Source organism: Opisthocomus hoazin, chromosome 5 (assembly GCF_030867145.1).
Source record: "Opisthocomus hoazin isolate bOpiHoa1 chromosome 5, bOpiHoa1.hap1, whole genome shotgun sequence".
Lineage (NCBI taxonomy): Eukaryota > Metazoa > Chordata > Aves > Opisthocomiformes > Opisthocomidae > Opisthocomus > Opisthocomus hoazin.
This window is the reverse complement of record NC_134418.1, coordinates 16,881,049-16,897,636: the sequence shown is the minus strand read 5'-3', so window position 1 is coordinate 16,897,636 and position 16,588 is coordinate 16,881,049. Positions and strand designations below refer to the sequence as shown.

Sequence of the window (16,588 nt, the reverse complement as noted above, 5' to 3'; positions counted from 1 at the left end):
CAAAAGTGGGCACTATTTGCTCTCCTGTTAACGTAGTTCACATCCCATGACATGTTCTACTTGCTGAAGCAGGAGCTGGGGACCAGGTCTCACTGTCCACATTCCAGATGACTGTTCCACTCTGTAGCCTATTGAGGAAATGGATGTTGGGGCACACATGTACCACCATCTCGTTCAGTGTCTGTCAAAAAGAAATGCTTAGGCTTTTAATTCCAAGGTGGGCTTCATGTCTGTGGCTCCTGAACAGGATGAGGGATGTCCTCCCACCCCAGGTAAGGTGTTGAAACTGACTTTGAAGGGTTGTTTGTGCAGCTTGGACATCTCACCAGGCGCCTGGTTAGCCTGGCTGCTTCTCTGGGCACTGTGCAGGATTCCTGCTGAGGCGGTGCGACCGCCCAGTGGGTATCTACCTCCAAGGAAGATCTCACAATATTAATTATTGTTAACGTAAATCTTCTTATAACCACAGGACCCTTTTTTCTCTGTGGCTTCAGCATTGTGGAAATTCTTCCTTTACTGCTCTCTAGAGATACAGTGTAGGTCAGGGCAGCTCAATTTTCCCATGTTGGAAAGAAGATTATTAAAGATTATGTGAAGATTACTAAAAAAAACCCCTTCATATAGAAGAAAAAAGAAAGTATCACTAACAATGAGATTTGTATTGTTTATTTTGTGTATTTGTTTTGGGTGGGAAGCAAGGTACACTGGCATTTGAAAGGCAAAGTGGGAGCAGCGGGGGGAGATGTTATGGGCTTTTTGATGCACTACTTTTCTCAAAACCTCCCAACCACCGCTTGTGAAACTTGCACCCTTGGTGTGGGTGCGACGTGGAAATGACGAGAGAGACAATCAACAACCTAGACAACGCAGGCGGACAGACTGGGTTACCTTACTGATCCCTGCTAGCGCTGAGATCTGGATCTTCATTAGGACAACGTAAAAAACCTTACGCTCTGCAGGATATTATGGGCAGAGCAGGCACAGGTGAGACAGCCAAGGCGAAAAGCAAGTGCTGCACAATTATTGGAATTACTTTGCTGGGACTGATGGCTCAGATGTCACCCCTGTGCTTGCTGTTAGCTGAGCTTTGCTTTTCCTTCTTGAGCGTTCACAGGCACTAACGCAACTCTGCTGAGAGTGAAGGGTGGGTGTAGGACGCAGATGTGCTCTGGGTGCATCACTGCCCTCACCGTCAGCATCTCTCATCAGCAAGCCAAGCTGCTCTGCGGTGTGGAAAAGCTGTCTGATCTCTAAAGTCACCTAATGCATTGAAAATAAGTATTATTTCCACTGGGGAAATACAGACCTTTCTGTCAGTCAGGACTTCAGTTTGGAGATCGCATGCCTGCTGCACTCATGGGGCTTTTCCTCGTGGAAGGACGAGGTTTATGCGTGGCTCCAGCTAAGCCACACAGAAAGTGCAGCTCTTACTTGGCTTAATCAGCCTGCGGGAATAGGGCTACAGCATAAAAAGCTCTTTCACATATTTCAGCATAACTTGGGCCCTCCCTCACCTCACTAGGTGAACCACATGAATGGATCCAAATTGAGCCTTTTTTTTTAAACACAGGTCCTTTGCTGATCACACAGCCAGACAGCACAGGCACCGGCTGTGCCTCTCTGCACGTGCTGAGGTGTAGTTGAGAATAACGGAGGGATATCGAAGCTGTTGGCCTTATTGTTAGCTGGACAACTTCGCCCTCTAATGACTTCCCTTCCTTTTCCAGATTTTATTGTGACATGTCACACATGCTATGCAAGGATTTATATAAATCAACATATATTAAGATGAATTAATAAAGAGGAACACATAAGAGAAAACTGCTCAGTGATCACATTCATGGTACTCCAGCACTAGTTCCAGTCTATAAATTCAAAAATGTTATTAAATAGTCATTCCTGCTTCAGTGCCCAAAGCAAGCAGAGATCTGGAATGTGACTTTCCTTTCAGACAATCATAGGTTCACTCTGCTCTTTTTATATAAACAAGAGCTAAGAATTGCTCAGTAAAATAGTGCTTATTTAACTCTGTTCAGCCAGGATTTTTCAGGCTAAGTAAACAGGCAATGTAAGGCCACTTTAAAAAAAGAAAATCAAACTGATGATAAAAATTCTTTCAGCTGGTTTTGAACTGAGAACTCTATTCGGCACTCAAGCACAGGAAATATCCTTTTGGGAAAGCTTTAATCAAAGGAAAATGGGACTCCCACACTGCTGGTCATGCTCCCGGTGAGGTGCCAGCTCCTTTTCTGGATCAGAGCAGGGCTGGGTGACAGACACTGGGCGTGAAAGTGGAAGGGAGAAGCTGCTGGGGATATGCATGGAGGGCTGCTGGGCCCAGGGGAGGCACTGGGGGGTTGTACCCTTCCCCGCTCCCCGCGGCGATAGCTGTGATGGGACTGCCAAAGGGGGACTGGAGGTCGTAACTAGTCAGTTCATTTCTTCATGAAGGTCCAGCACCGGCACCTCTGGAAGTCAACTGCATGATAGCCACTCTCTTGGGAGGAGGTAAAGACTGGCTGGTCCAGCGGGCAGGTTGCTCCAGGTTATTCCAGATATGCGAGGTCTAACCGGATCCTACAGATCTCCAGAGATGGCAACCCCTCATGTCACCTAACCCTTCTTGCTGATTAGATTTAAAACATTTTCTAACCTGAAATTCTCTGTTGCAATTTATGCCTCTTATTTCCTGTATGACTGGATATCTTTACAGCAGGGTGGTACTGCCTTGAAGACTTGCGTTTTGCTTTATCTAGTTTTGTTACTTTGCTGGTTTCAGTTTTTGTTCTCAGCATTCAGTGTCGCATATGTTTTCTTTCCCTCTTTCCTCACTGAGGAAAAAAAAAAAGGAGAAAAAGAACAGGAGGAACAGCATGAAAGCCTCAATTTAAAAGAAGCGTAAAGCAAAGTTTTCTTCTGTTTTAAAATAAACATATAAAACAAGGAAAGTGTTCTGCATTAAAAAAATAGGGGTTTTTTCCACTGTTAAGACATCTATGGTTTTTTTTCCCCTCACTTTTTTTTCATGCAAAGGCTTCAGATTTTTGCCCTGCAGTCAAGCTTTGCAGGTATACGTTAGTTTGCCTTAGCCTGGAGCTAACAGACCAAGGAGCCTCTTCAAGTGTAGCCAAGAAAGGAGAAAGGCAGCTGTGCCATAGAACACATTCACAGAGCTTTACTGTTGCAGACATATTGCTAGCTTCATTTTTCTTGCATGAACAAAACACTGTCCAGTTACCGTTATGACTTTGTAATGGATGTTCATACAATTTTACTGTATTTTCAGAACTGGGGAAGTTTTGCTTCTGAAGACAGCAATAGAATCAGGGTGTAAGTACTAAGTACTTAAAGTACACTCAGATAATATTTGCTACTATGATTATATACCGCAATGGCAATAATCCAAAATGGAATAATCCATCATAGGTGAACACAAAGACAAGCAAACGCTGCCACAGTGCTGCATGTGGGGCTGTGGTCTACTGAGGCACTCTATGAGGCAGAGATGGAAAATTCTTCCATTCCTTCATAGCTGTCTCCCTTTTAAGAAAATAACGACATGTATCTTTTTATCTTTAAATTTCATTTTTCTAAGTTCTCCTATCTCTTCTCTTGGGATTGGTCCATCTGGTTTCTTGAGATAATGAGACTGTTCAAAGCCACCAGTGAACACAGCAGCCTTCCCAGATCTTGTTCCTTTGTTCCTCTCCCTCTTTTCACACCTTTCTCAAATTTTCTCCCAGCTTTTATCACCTCTTTTCTCCTGTAAGAAAAAAAAAAAAAAAAAAAGAAAGAAGAATGGGAAAGTGACTGGCAGCTTTTAAAAAAGGGAAGACAGTCCAATTACTTTTGGTTCTGCTCTGGGCCACCATCCTGAAAGCGGTCCGTCCGCACCAGCTCTCCGGTTGTCACTGACCGGGGAGGGAGACGGTGTGGAGCCGCAGCGTGGCGTGGCCGCTGCACCTGTATTCGCTCTGTGCTTGCCCAACAGCTAGAGCATCGTGTCTTGGTCTGGATGGGATCTGGCAAGGGTGGATACACGACTATATCATGAGAAAAACTTCCAGCACATTCCAGAGGTCTATTAGGGCCGGAACCGTTACAAGCGCGAGGCGACAGCCCTGGTGCTGCCCAACTCCTTGGAAGTGTTGCCGCTTGCCAGCGAGGCAGCCACCCTCCTCCCAGCAGGGCCGAGGCCTCACGCCGCTGGTGTGGAGACCTCCCCAGCCTTCTCCCCCTCCAGAACCCACACGCAGAACGCCAGGCGAGCATCTTGCCCGGTCGCAAAGCGCGGCCAAACTCCGTGCGTGCTACGGGAAGTGAACCCCATCCGCCATCACCTTCAGACACCCCCCCCGCTCCTGTGCCGGCTGCCCGGGGGGACTGGGGGGGGAAAAGCCGCTGTTGGGTTTGCGGGTTGGTCGGGAAAACCTTGTTTCCCCGCGCACAGCGGCTCCTGGAGCTGCCACTAGATGGCAACGGGAGCCCGTGCCGAGCCGGGCCCCCGCAGACGGTGCGGACCCGGGGCGGAGGGCCATGCCAGTCACAGACACCTTGCCCAGACCTTCTCATATCTCTCATTTTCCAGGCCCCCTGTTCCTAGGACGTTTCCAGTCCAATTCCCTCCATTCTCGCTTCTCATCTGACCCATCTTTCGCTGCTCAGGGCCCATCTGTTCCCGTTCCATGTGCTCCAGTTCCCTCACAGGGTGCTCAGGCTCTTGGTTGTCTTGTCCTTTCCTCTCCCCCTTTCCTTTTCCTTTCCCTTGCCAGTTTGTTGCATACTCTTGCATCAGCTAGGTCTGACCTCTCCCGCTGCCCTTGTCCTCCTTTTATTTCATCAGAAGTCCTTCCTTCAGCTCCATTTTTCCCTCCTCCCAGTCTTCTTGCCATGACTAAGTACTTCTGTGGATGGCACAGAACGGACCATCCATGACTTTGGATGTCAGTATGTACATGGACATACTGACATCCAAACAGGTTAGACGCAGGCTAACGGGCCTTTTCATGTGCTCTTACTAGCCACTGAGAGTGAAGATGATGAGAGAAGTTGTGAAAACATCGACCAGAGCAAATAGAATCCCCTTTACAGTCGGCATCGTTGTTCCTCATTTTTTTGTAGTTAACTCTCATATGACTGGAATCACCTTTCAGGCTCCCAGGCCCCAGCAAGCAAGAGCTGGGACAGAGACAACCTCCAACACCAGCTGAGCCAGCAGGCGGGAAAATACAGCCCGTTCTTGAAGGACATCACCAAACACTCTGCATCCGGGAGAACATGCACAGGGGATTTCCGTATGTCAGCTGGGGCCCAGATGCTAGGACACATCATGAGGGATGCATATCCAAGCTACCTACATCAAGTAACATCCCAACATTTTCATAAACTGGTCTTATCACGGGGCTCAGAATCAACTCTTTTTGAAAAGGAGTTTATTAAATGCAAGAGTCTACCACCGAGATGTTCATGAGAAATACCACTACAACATACCATGTCCAAAGGGCTATGGCTATTGAATCAAAGCAATGCACAGATTTCTGTCATGACAGTGATTTGTGGATGACAGGCTACTTTTCAGCTCCTCAGCTAGTAGGCTTGTTGTCTTCTCACTGAAAAGATTTCACTATCTCATTACCCAGGTGTTCCAACATCTAATGAGCTCTCCATAAAAGCAGCTGTTACCTTACACCAAAGCAGTTACATGAGCTGCCCAGGCCTGCTTCTGAAGTGACCATGCATTACAAAGTAGCTCTAGGAGCTGTAGTAGTGCACCTGGCCACGTGCAGACCAAGGAGCAAGGCATCTGGTGTTAGGAGGTGGAAGCTCTTCCATAGGCCCCACAGACTGCAGGGGTGTCAGCTCTTCTCTCCAGCATGCTGCTGCTCTTCCCGAGTCTGCCAGCAGCTCTCAGGGCTTCAGTGTCGACAAATATCTGAAGGGTGGGTGTCAGGAGGATGGGGCCAAGCTCTTTTCACTGGTGTCCAGTGAGAGGACAAGGGGCAATGGGCACAAACTGAGGCACAGGAAGTTCCGTCTGAACATGAGGAAGAACTTCTTCCCTCTGAGGGTGACGGAGCACTGGAACAGGCTGCCCAGGGAGGTTGTGGAGTCTCCTTCTCTGGAGATATTCAAGACCCGCCTGGACAAAATCCTGTGCAGCCTGCTGTAGGTGACCCTGCTTCGGCAGGGGGTTTGGACTGGATGACCCACAGAGGTCCCTTCCAACCCCTACTATTCTGTGATTCTGTGATTCTGTGAAACCCTATGGTTGTGGAGGTTTCTTACAGCTAGCTCTTGAGGAGCCAGTAAAATAGCTAAATTAAACCCTGTGAATTAAATATTATTGTATCTGAAGGCCCTTGGCCTTTGCGAAAGTTTTTTCCCCTCCATGGGTAGAGTCAGAGATGCAAGCATCAACCTGGGCACGACGGATCAATGTCCATATGTACCACTCCTGTTTGGCATGGTCAGCCAACCAGACAGTCATCGCGACAGTACAAGGAGGTCAGACTACGAGGGCCGTGTTGCGTGTTTTGCAGAAGACTGTACTGCAGATGTCTTTCTGGGGCTATGAAGCATAACACTCTGTTTTGCCAAGAGTTGTATTTCCTGAGAAGGGAGCATATCTAATCCAAACTATCACATTCCCCTGCATAACCCTTCTCAAAAAGAGTCCCCTTGACACAGAGGTGTTGCACAAAGTGTACGCTGTGTGAGAGAAATAGAGCCACATCAGAAGTCCTCCAGAGATATGGAAGGACAGTTGGTAGTAACATTTTTGGCTGAAGACTGGGTTTTAACACCTCCTACAGGCAGCAGTCTACTGTGGTCCTATATGGGGTTGGAACGCTGAGAGTGCGTAGAGAAAAGCGTAGGGTTTTGGATCAGCTCTCGTGAAATATAGACAGTACTATAAAGCACCAGAAGGCCACACCACACACTACCCCCTTTCCCAAGCAGGGAGAGCAGAAAGCTCTCATTCCTTCTGCCAACAATAACCTCATCCATAGTGCGGGAAATCACAACTTGCCATCTTGAAAGTATTACCAAAGTGTCCTTCCAGCCAGCACTCCTCTGCCTTCCCCATTTCACTCACAGGCAGATTTCTGCATCCTTTTGCTGTGAGAAAAATAACCAACAAAAAAACTCCTGGAGAAATAAACAGCCTTTCTTGGTTCTCCATAACTGACATTTTGTCTACCTGCATGTCTGGTTCCCCTCACGTCGTAAGAGTTTTCCACTAAGTCAAGGGAGTCCTTTAGGACTGGAGACTTCTTCAGCCTCATTTACTCTCTTTCGTGTAATGGGTGGGCTGCAAATTGCTTTTGTCATATTACAAATTTTTATTCTTTGTCATCTGTCATCTGTCAGTATTTTTTTTTCTTCTGTTAGGAAAGTCACAAAATGTGTCTAGCTAATCAATTATAGAAATAGCTACTTCTATGACAGGAATACTCCCAGAACCCACTCAGGCTACGGTCCCCTTGACACCATAAAAATGCTTGGAAGGAGACAACCTGTAACTCAGAATCTCCAAATTTAGGCTGAGACAATGCTAACAAAGACAGGAATTCTGAGAGGAGAGAACTGAGTGTCAGAAGGAGAAGACGGGGTGCGTATCTGCAGTCGTTCGTAACTGCCATGTTCAAAGTCTCCATTCTCTAAAATACACACATAAAATATGAACAATATCTGTATTGCCTGCAGACAACTTGTGTCCTGTTTGCTAATTGCCAGGCATCAAATTAAAATTGCATTTGAACTGAGCAAAACAGAGTCACTAATTTATTTGTGAAGTGTGTATGAGTATTTGTATTCTCACTGAGCAAGCCAAAAGAATTAGTGATTTAATGTAAAAGCTGTGTTCAGATGAAACGTGCAGTCACTGTACATACAAAATCATTGCCAGTGGAAACAGCTCACACAGTGAACCTGCTAAATTGCCCTAACTTCATAAACCAAACACTGGATCCAAGGTCTCCATGCTCAAGCAGCTTGGCTTGGCTGCTCCACCATGGGTTACTGGGCACGGATCTTGGCAAGGCTCAGGCGTGAGCTGGCGTGGACTTCCCTGTCACACAGCGTGTGGGACTGGGGGCCTTGTGTTCCACCAGAGGTGTCAAAAAGCTCTCAGGGAGGCTGGGGTCCTCTCACGGAGCTACCGTGAAGCGAGATGCTCGGTCTAACCTCCCCAGCTTCCCTCTCTGCTGGGTGGAGGGATGGGCACTCCCAGGGACTGGACCAACCACCCTGCGCAGCCGCCTGGTGAGCTCACACCTCTGATTTCTCTTCAGACACCTGAAGTTAATCATGTAGGCCTGGGTCTGAAATAGGACGGACATACGCCGATTCTCGTCTCTGCAGCACATCGTGTTTGAGGCACCCGAGTCCAGTATCGGAGCTCCTGAGTTGGACCCGCTTCTCAGAGCAGGCACGCTGACACCCAGCACTGCGTGCCAGAGACTGCCCAAGAAACGCATAGAACCACCGCGTCCCATCTCCCCGGGTTAGGCTTCCTGCTCATTGTGAGGAGGATGTGAAACAAACGAGTCCTTGATCTCAGATTCTGCAGTTGTGGGGTAACTGGTGATCCATGTGAATTTATAATGGGTGAGTCCCAGATATCACCTTTGATGGATGTCTACTCCTGGTACAAATGGTAAAAAGAGAGAGAAAATAATATAAAATGACTGTTGGCTTGCTGTCAATAAAGATATGACTCTTGGACAAAGATGTGAAATCACTTTATAAATCTGTACAGTTCCAGTATCCTGAGGGGCCGGCAGGCTTACTTGATTTACCTAAGCATCAGAAGCAATAAAAATATTTAAATGTTACCCCAATGTGCCCACTGATTTAATTATCAAGTTAGTCCATCATACGTGAGCTCAACTATTTCAAACAAAGAGCAGGAAAGATTATTACTTATTTAGAGATTGAGGAGCAACTGTAAAAGAAACCTGGACTTCATATGATGTTGTACCAAATAAACATCAAATGATTAATCTGTACTATGAGTGCTCTTAAAAGCCTAGAGACTTGCACACAGGAAATGCTTCTACTGTAATACGGTAAATACTCATTACAGTGTTCTAGTAAATAACACGAAAAAATTCAGAACAAGTAGACAGAGCAGATACTGTATGGATGATACGCACACATGACTTTGGCATAAGTCATTCAATCAGTTTCTACTTCAATTTTTCTGTCAGAGAGTGCAAATAAATAGACTATTCCCTCCCTTTTAAAATTGCTTGAAACAGGTGAAAAGCTAAATACAGGAGCTAAATATCATAGTATTTATTTCACAGAAAAATTCAGAAGCTTTAATTAATGACTACGAGATGCATCTGGCCATTTGGATGTGCTGGTTTGCTTTTTGTCAGTAAATCAAGGTAATCTTGTCCAGGTTGTACTTCTGTCCTACAGACAAATATGTTGGAAGATGAGGAATATACAGCCGTTTACTGAGGTAGTAGGAAACCTAGGACAAAAGTCATTAAACCGTCAAAGAGAAGGTTGATTTCAGCAGATGGTCTCGCCTGAGCACAGTGGTGGGATAGGGCTCTCAGGGCATCCACGGCTCATGGTCTCCCGGTGCCAAGCAGCAGAAAGGACCGTGCAGCTTCACGCTTTCTCGGGAGTGTGACGATTAGCTGGTCCGGGTGTCTTTTCCTTTTCAGCGCCTTGCAGGGAGGAATAATTCAGGAGAAAAACTACCGTGCAGTGAAATGAAATGTTGGCAGCTTTGTTTTCTTGCTTGGTACTCTGCATGCCAAGCCTTCCGTTTTTATTGTAAAGACGAAGAAACAAGGGGGAGATTTGGGTCAGTTTGCCCAAAAACAGCAGCTCTGAGCAATAAAACCGGGCCACATTGTGTTGCCATATGTACGCAACCAGCAAGATTCAGGCGTTCCTTTCAGTTTGGTTGTAAACTCTTACAGGAATGTTTGTGTTTGAGCCTCCCAGCAGTAAAGGACACAGGCTTTTCCCCATATAAGGAACATGAGCAGAGAAGGGGTTTGCAAACCAGCTATTAAAACCTACTGAGCTAATGTGCTAAGAGGTTGTCAAGTTAGTAAGATCAAAGTTCAGCGTTAGAGTTGCATATTCTCCAAGTTTAATGTTCAGTTGGATTCTAAAAATCATTCAGATTTTCCTCTTAACTGTAGGTGGTAGAGCCTTCTCTCGCTGAGGTCCGTAAGCATCTTACAGCTGACATCTCAGCAACGACACGGGACCCTGACGTCCTCTGCAAAAAGCGATTTGAAGACTGAACGTGGCACCTGAGGTCCCTCCCAAAGCACGCGGAGAAATCCTGGCAGGAGCTTGTTTTGGAGATGCACAACTGCTACAACAGCTACACCTGCTGTGTAGCTACGGTTACATTTGCTTGGAAAGCAAATTATTTATTAAATTACTAATTAAATAATTATTTAAGAAATAGAGTCAAAACCTGTTCAAAAGCAGATGACCTGAGGTTTTCCTGCAAAACCAGGGAGTTGCCCAGGACACATTTTTGCGCCTTTGCTGCACAGCCTGAGAGGAGCACAGCTGAAGTGAAAACGGTGAACCAAATCTTCCCCATCACCAACAGAGTCACAGGGGATCAAAACTCCTCGTGGGAGGAAGCATTTCTTGTACCATCACCATCTTCCACACCAGCCCCTGTGAGACCCAGCAGGAGACTCCGCAAGGAGTTGCATCCCTGTGTTGCATACCGGGAGGTGGACCAGGGACAAGTCTGGGGAGATACCTTCTGTCTGGGAAAAAAATCCTACCTTTGCCTAGGTATGGCCAAGGTATGACCCCCATGCAGGCTTTGGGGAGTGCTACCAAGAGGGCTGCAGCGCGGGGTAGCCCTGGGCTATCGAACGCTTTGGCCTGTCTCAGAGCCAAGGAGGAGGAGAGCCGGGACAGAAATGGGACCTGAGCTAGCCTGGCTCTGCCCGAGAGCTGGCGCGGGGGCCGCGCCACTAATTAATGCCCCAGCGTCGGCAAATCCTACCCTGAAGGAAGGGCTGTAACATCTCCTTGCCCCTGTGCGAGCTGCTCCCACCCAGGGGACCACCTGGGTCTTTCTATGCAAAATCGCACCCTGTCTGAGAAGCGCGTGCTCTTCGCGAAGGCTCTCCCGAGGCTTCCGAGCCGCCTTCTCCGCGGACGCTCGTCCCCGTGAGATGCCCACGAAGCGGGGCGCGCCCTCCCCCGTCTCCTCGCTCCACGCACCGTGGGCAGCGCGGCTGGGGGCGACTTTCCCCGCACCCGGAGGGAAAAAACGTCTCGGGGGACTGCGGGGAGACCCCTCACCCCGCAGCCGGGCTCCCGCTTCCCCGGCCCGCACCGCCGATACCGGGACAGGGCAGCGGGGCTGTTGCCTTCGCACCGGCGTCCCCGCACGGGGTGGCCTTTCCCCGGCCCCCGGTGTCACGGCGGGGCGTCCCGGGGCCGGGCAGCGCGGGGGGGATGACTGGAAGCGGGGCACCACCGCAGTGCGGGATAACGGCCGGGGGGGAGGGGAGGTGCTCCGGTGGGTGCGGAGCGATACACGTCTGTGAAACGGGGCATCCCACGCTATACGGAATGGGGGGGGGGATGCGGTGGTATCAGGGGTGGGGGCAAGGTGGTCCCTGCGCCCGCCGCACGCCGCGGCCGAGGAGCCCTCGCCCCAGCGGAGGGCGGCCGGGAGTCGGCTGCGAGCCCTACTCCACCCGGGCGGTCAGCGCGGAGCCAGCGCGGGGCCGCCGCTCTGACCCGCCCCCCCCGCTGCCCGTCTGCCCCGGCGGGACCACCCGGCTGGCCCCCGGCCGCCGCAGCCCCGGGACCGCCGACCCGGCCCGGCCCGGCCTCCCTCCGCCGCGCCCCTGCGCCTTACCCCCGCTGCCGCTCGCTCCCCTCCCGGCCTCCTCCTCCCCGGGCATTTCCTCCCCAAAACGGTAGTTTGCTGGTCGGGAAGAGGGCGCGGAGATCGCTCCGGGAGAGCGGGGGAGAGGCAAAAAAAAACCCCAAAATGAAGAAAGAAAAAAAGAAAAGGGGGTGGACGCAAAGCTTTGTAAATCGGGGGCTCCGAGGGCTGGAGAGTGCCTGTGCCGGAGCTCGGAGGGGGGCTGCCCCGGGGGGAGAGGCTCTGCCCCCCGGCCCCTCCTGCGCTGCTCCTGCTCGGGTCTGCCGCGCCTGAGCAGACCCCCGAGAGAAGCCCCCGCCGGGCCGCTGCTCCGGGCCTCCCTGCCCGCAGCCCCCGGCCCCGCCGTGCCCCCAGGCCCCTCGCCGGCCGCCAGCCCCCCGCCGCCCGCCCCTCCAGCCTTTCCCCTGTGCAAGGGGCGCGGAGCCCTCCCTCTTCCCCCACTCCTCCGTCCCCGCACCTCCTCCGACACCCCGAGTCATCTCCCGCGCGCCTTCTTCATCTGGATTTCTCGCAGCTCCCCCAGACGCCTCTTATTTCTTAAAAGTAAAAAAAGAAAAAAGAAATGCCCTTTGGAGATCTCCCGGGTGAATCGTGGCGCCGAGGTCTCGGGTGGGAGAAGCGATGGTTACCCCGGGAAACACCTGGGAGGGAGAAGGGGAGAGTGAGGGAGCCCGAGGGAGGTTGTTGAAAAGGGGTGAGTTTGTCCGGGAGGATGAAGCCCGTTCTTGCTCAGTCCCTCAAAGGCGCTCCCCGGCTTCGTGCTGCGTACGGAAGCGGCGTTATTTATTTTTATTAATTTTATTTTCCAGGCGGGAACGATGATTGGAAACAGGTAAATCGGTGGCAGAGTGGCTGGTGATCGGTTATGACCAGGCGCACCGGAGCAGGTGAACACCCGGGGGGAGGGGACGCTGGCCCGGCGGCGCCGGGTTTTGGGGTCCCGCATCGACAGGCTCCGGCTCGGCGCGATGCCGCGTCCCTTCAGCACCGAAAACATCAGGGTGGCGAAGCGCAGGCGCTCCGTTCCGCGTCCGACCTGGCTCGGGACCCGCCGCCGGGGTTTCTCGGCCGGCTCCGGACGGGCCGGGGGCGATGAGGCAGCGCAGACCGGCGCTGTGCCCGCGGCCACGCCGTCGTTCCGGCAGCTCGCCGCGCTCACCGCGGTTCGCACCCCTGTCATGGTCTCCGACAGCTGCTCGCCTCGGGCCGATGTCTTTCCGCCGCCCGGAGGGAAGCAGTCCCGGCCAGAAGCCGCCCTCCCGCAGCGGTCTTCGGAAGCCCCACGGGCCGAAGACCGTTCCCCGCCCGCAACCCCCCGCGCCCTCAAACCCGCGCACCGGCCGAGAGCCCCGCGTTCGAGACCCGGCGGGGGCTGCTCCCGGCCGTCCGGGCGCTGCCCCCGGCCCCGGCGCGGCGGGAGGGGAACCACCCCGGAGCTGCCGCCCCTCGCCCCCCCGGGCGGGAGCCGAGCCCAGCGCAGGGACCACCCCCCCCGGGGGTTGCCTCGGCAGCCCCGCGGGCCGCAAGGGGTTAAGGCGCGTCCGCACCCCGCCGCGCGCCCCGCGGAGCCGCGTCGCCCCGCGGCGGGGAGCCAATGGCCGGGCGGGCAGCGCGGGGGCCGCCCAATGGGAAGGCGCGGGGCCGGCGCTGTCAGGCGGCGGTGAGGGATGACAGCGCCGCCGGGAGAAAAAGGAGAGGGCGGGCGCGGGGCGGGACAGAGCGGGGCGGAGGCAGCTCCCGCGCCGCCAGGGACCCGCGGCGGCGCCCGGCCCGGCGGAGCGCGGCGGCCCCGGCCCCGGCCCCGGCCCGGGCCCTATGGGCGGGCGGGCCGGCAGCGGCGCAGAGAGGCTGCCCCGGCTGGCGCCCGCCCTCCCGGCGGCAGAGCAGGGCCCGGCGGCACCGGCGCGGCCGCGGCCGGCGATGCGGTCGCCCAGCTGAGAGGCGCGGCGCGGTCCGCTGCTCGCCCCGCGGGGAGGAGGGGGGGGGGCCCGCCCGGGCCATGGCCGTCCGCGGCGGCAACGCCCTGACGCCCTTCTCCATCCAGGCCATCCTCAACAAGAAGGAGGAGCGCGCCCGCCACGCCGCGGGGCGGCCGCCGCCCCCGGGGCCGGCCGGCGGCTGGCGGCTGTGCGGCCCCGCCGCCGAGGGCCCGCCGCTCCCCGCCCGCGCCCCGGCCCCGCGGACGCCGGCGGGCTGGGACTCGGACTCGGCGCTCAGCGAGGACCCCGAGGGCGAGCGGCGCTCCGAGGAGGAGGGCGCCGGCGGCAGCGCCCGCCCCGCCGGAGCCGCGGGCGGGGGGCGGCCGGTAGCGGAGGAGGCGGCGCCGCGGCCCCCGGAGGCGGCGGAGCGGGACGGCGCCGGCCTCAGCGACAGCGAGATGTCGGCCGCCGTCTCAGGTAGGGGCGGCCCCGGCGGCGGCCCGCTCCGCGCCCGGGCGCGGGGAAGGGCGGGAGGCGGCCGGGGGCTTTCCGCGGAGTCGGGCGGCGGCGGGAGGGGGACGCGAGAGGGGAGGAAGCCGGGCCGGCGGAGCTCGCCCCGCGGGGCGGGGAGGGCCCGTTGCCCGTCTGAGGCCGGCGGCGGGGCGGGCGGCGGCGCGGCGGGCCCTGGGGGAGCGGGGGACGCGGGCGTGCCGGTGGCTGACCGCCGTGCTCTCCCCCCTCCCGCAGAGCGCGGCCCGCCGGAGGAGGAGGAGGAGGACGGAGCGGGCAAGTGCGGGAAGCTGCTGCCGGGGGAGGAGGAGGAGGCGGCGGCGGCGGCCCCGAAGCCGCGGAAGAAGCGCTCCCGCGCCGCCTTCTCCCACGCGCAGGTCTTCGAGCTGGAGCGGCGGTTCAACCACCAGCGGTACCTGTCGGGCCCGGAGCGGGCAGACCTGGCCGCCTCCCTGAAGCTCACCGAGACGCAGGTGAAGATCTGGTTCCAGAACCGGCGCTACAAGACCAAGAGGCGGCAGATGGCCGCCGACCTGCTGGCCGCCGCGCCCGCCGCCAAGAAGGTGGCCGTCAAGGTGCTGGTGCGGGACGACCAGAGACAGTACCACCCCGGCGAGGTGCTGCGCCCGCCCTCGCTGCTCTCCCTCCAGCCCTCCTACTACTACCCCTACTACTGCCTGCCCGGCTGGGCTCTGTCCACCTGCGCCGCAGCCGCCGGCACGCAGTGAGGGGCACACGTAGACCCCCACACTGTGTGTCCCGTCCGACCCCCCACCACACACACTGGCAGCCAGGAAACCCACCTCCCCTCTGCCACCCCCCCCCATCCATCCATCCATCCATCCGGCCGCCTGCTCAAATCCAGAGTCCCAGCTGCAGCTCTCAGTGCCTCGGACAGTATTTATTATTATTATTTTATTATTATTTTTATTGTTAATATTATTTGGATGGTTCCTCACCCTCTCCTCTCCCAACGTAGGACTTCTCGGCCACCCCCGCCCCGACCCTCACCCCGTCCCCGCCCCGCCAGCCGAGGACTCTCGTGATTCGGCACGACTCGTTCATGGTATCCATGTTGTCGGTGTATTTGGTGTAGACTTTTCGTTCTTTTGTTTTATTTCGCTCCGGATTGGTAGAGACTCGATCTTGTGTGGGAGAGGGAAAGAGAGAGAAAAAAAGGAGAGGAAAACAAAGCAAAACCAAAACCCAGCCCGCAAATGCAAACGCAGCTCGAAAGAGGAGATCGAGGACTCCCTCGGCGGATTGCGAGGAGGATTATTTTTGACGTCTGTTTGGGTCCTTGGTCTTACAACTCGTTGCAAACTGAGCGTGCCTTGTATGGTGCTGAATGTAAGGAAGCCTCTTTCAGATCCCCCCTGCTCTTGTTGCCCGTGTTATTCCTGTACTCCATGATCCCTGGCAAAGGATAAATATGTCACGAAAGGGTGAGACTTGTATCGAAACTCCAGACTTCTTCTTTTCCTTTTTTCCTGAGATCTTTCCGTATTCGGGGAGGGAGGAGTTAACGGATTTTTCGCACTTTCCAGTTGTATTAAAGTTGTTGTTATTATTATTTTTATATTCAATGTGAATATTTCTAGTCAGGCTTTTTAAGAAATCGATGTAACGGGAAATTTTAATGCCAACGGTGCCTTTCGCAGTTCTTCTGCAGACCTCTCTGTCAGGGGCGGGGATTTCTGACCTGCTCAGCGGTGTAATTGCGGTCTCTTTCTTTCAACGTAACCCATTGCTTTTTTTCTTTTTTTTCCTTCTCCCCTTCTTTTTTTCTTCCCTCCCTTTCTCTTTTAACGGCACTGTGCACTCAACTAGATTATTTACTTCAAACGAATTGTGAATGTTTGTAAGCTACCCGCTGTACGTTTTTTTTTTTTTAATTTATAAACTTTAGTTTAACACTTAGCTCTGCCGCTGGTGTCGTTTCTGAGAGCCGACACGGAACTCCCCAGCGACTTTCTCCCCGCGGCGGGCTTCGCTCGGGCGGTAGTGCGGACCCCCACTCCCGGTGGGGACTGGCAGCTCCGTCGGGCGGATCGGGGGGCGCGGGGAGCGATCCGCGGTGCCGTCGGGGGAGCCGCGGGGACGTCAAGCCGCTTCTCCCGGGCCGGTGCGGTCCGGCTGCGGGCCGGAGGTCGCCCGCTCCCACGGGGCCGTGTCGGTCCGAACCCGCGGCAGCCCCCGGGGGACGCGCGGGGGTCGGCGGGCTGCTCCCACTCTGGGGCTGCGGGACGGGGCT

The 16,588-nt window shown here is 54.4% G+C and overlaps 1 protein-coding gene across 1 annotated transcript; it reads left to right on the top strand.

The window, feature by feature from the left end:
* The first annotated feature begins 13,904 nt into the window (after positions 1-13,904).
* NKX3-2 (NK3 homeobox 2) lies at positions 13,905-16,206 on the top strand. Its single transcript, XM_075422159.1, has 2 exons — positions 13,905-14,301; positions 14,572-16,206. Exons 1-2 carry the CDS (start codon positions 13,905-13,907, stop codon positions 15,060-15,062), a joined length of 888 nt encoding a protein of 295 aa, XP_075278274.1. The 3' UTR covers positions 15,063-16,206.
* The last annotated feature ends 382 nt before the right edge of the window (positions 16,207-16,588 follow it).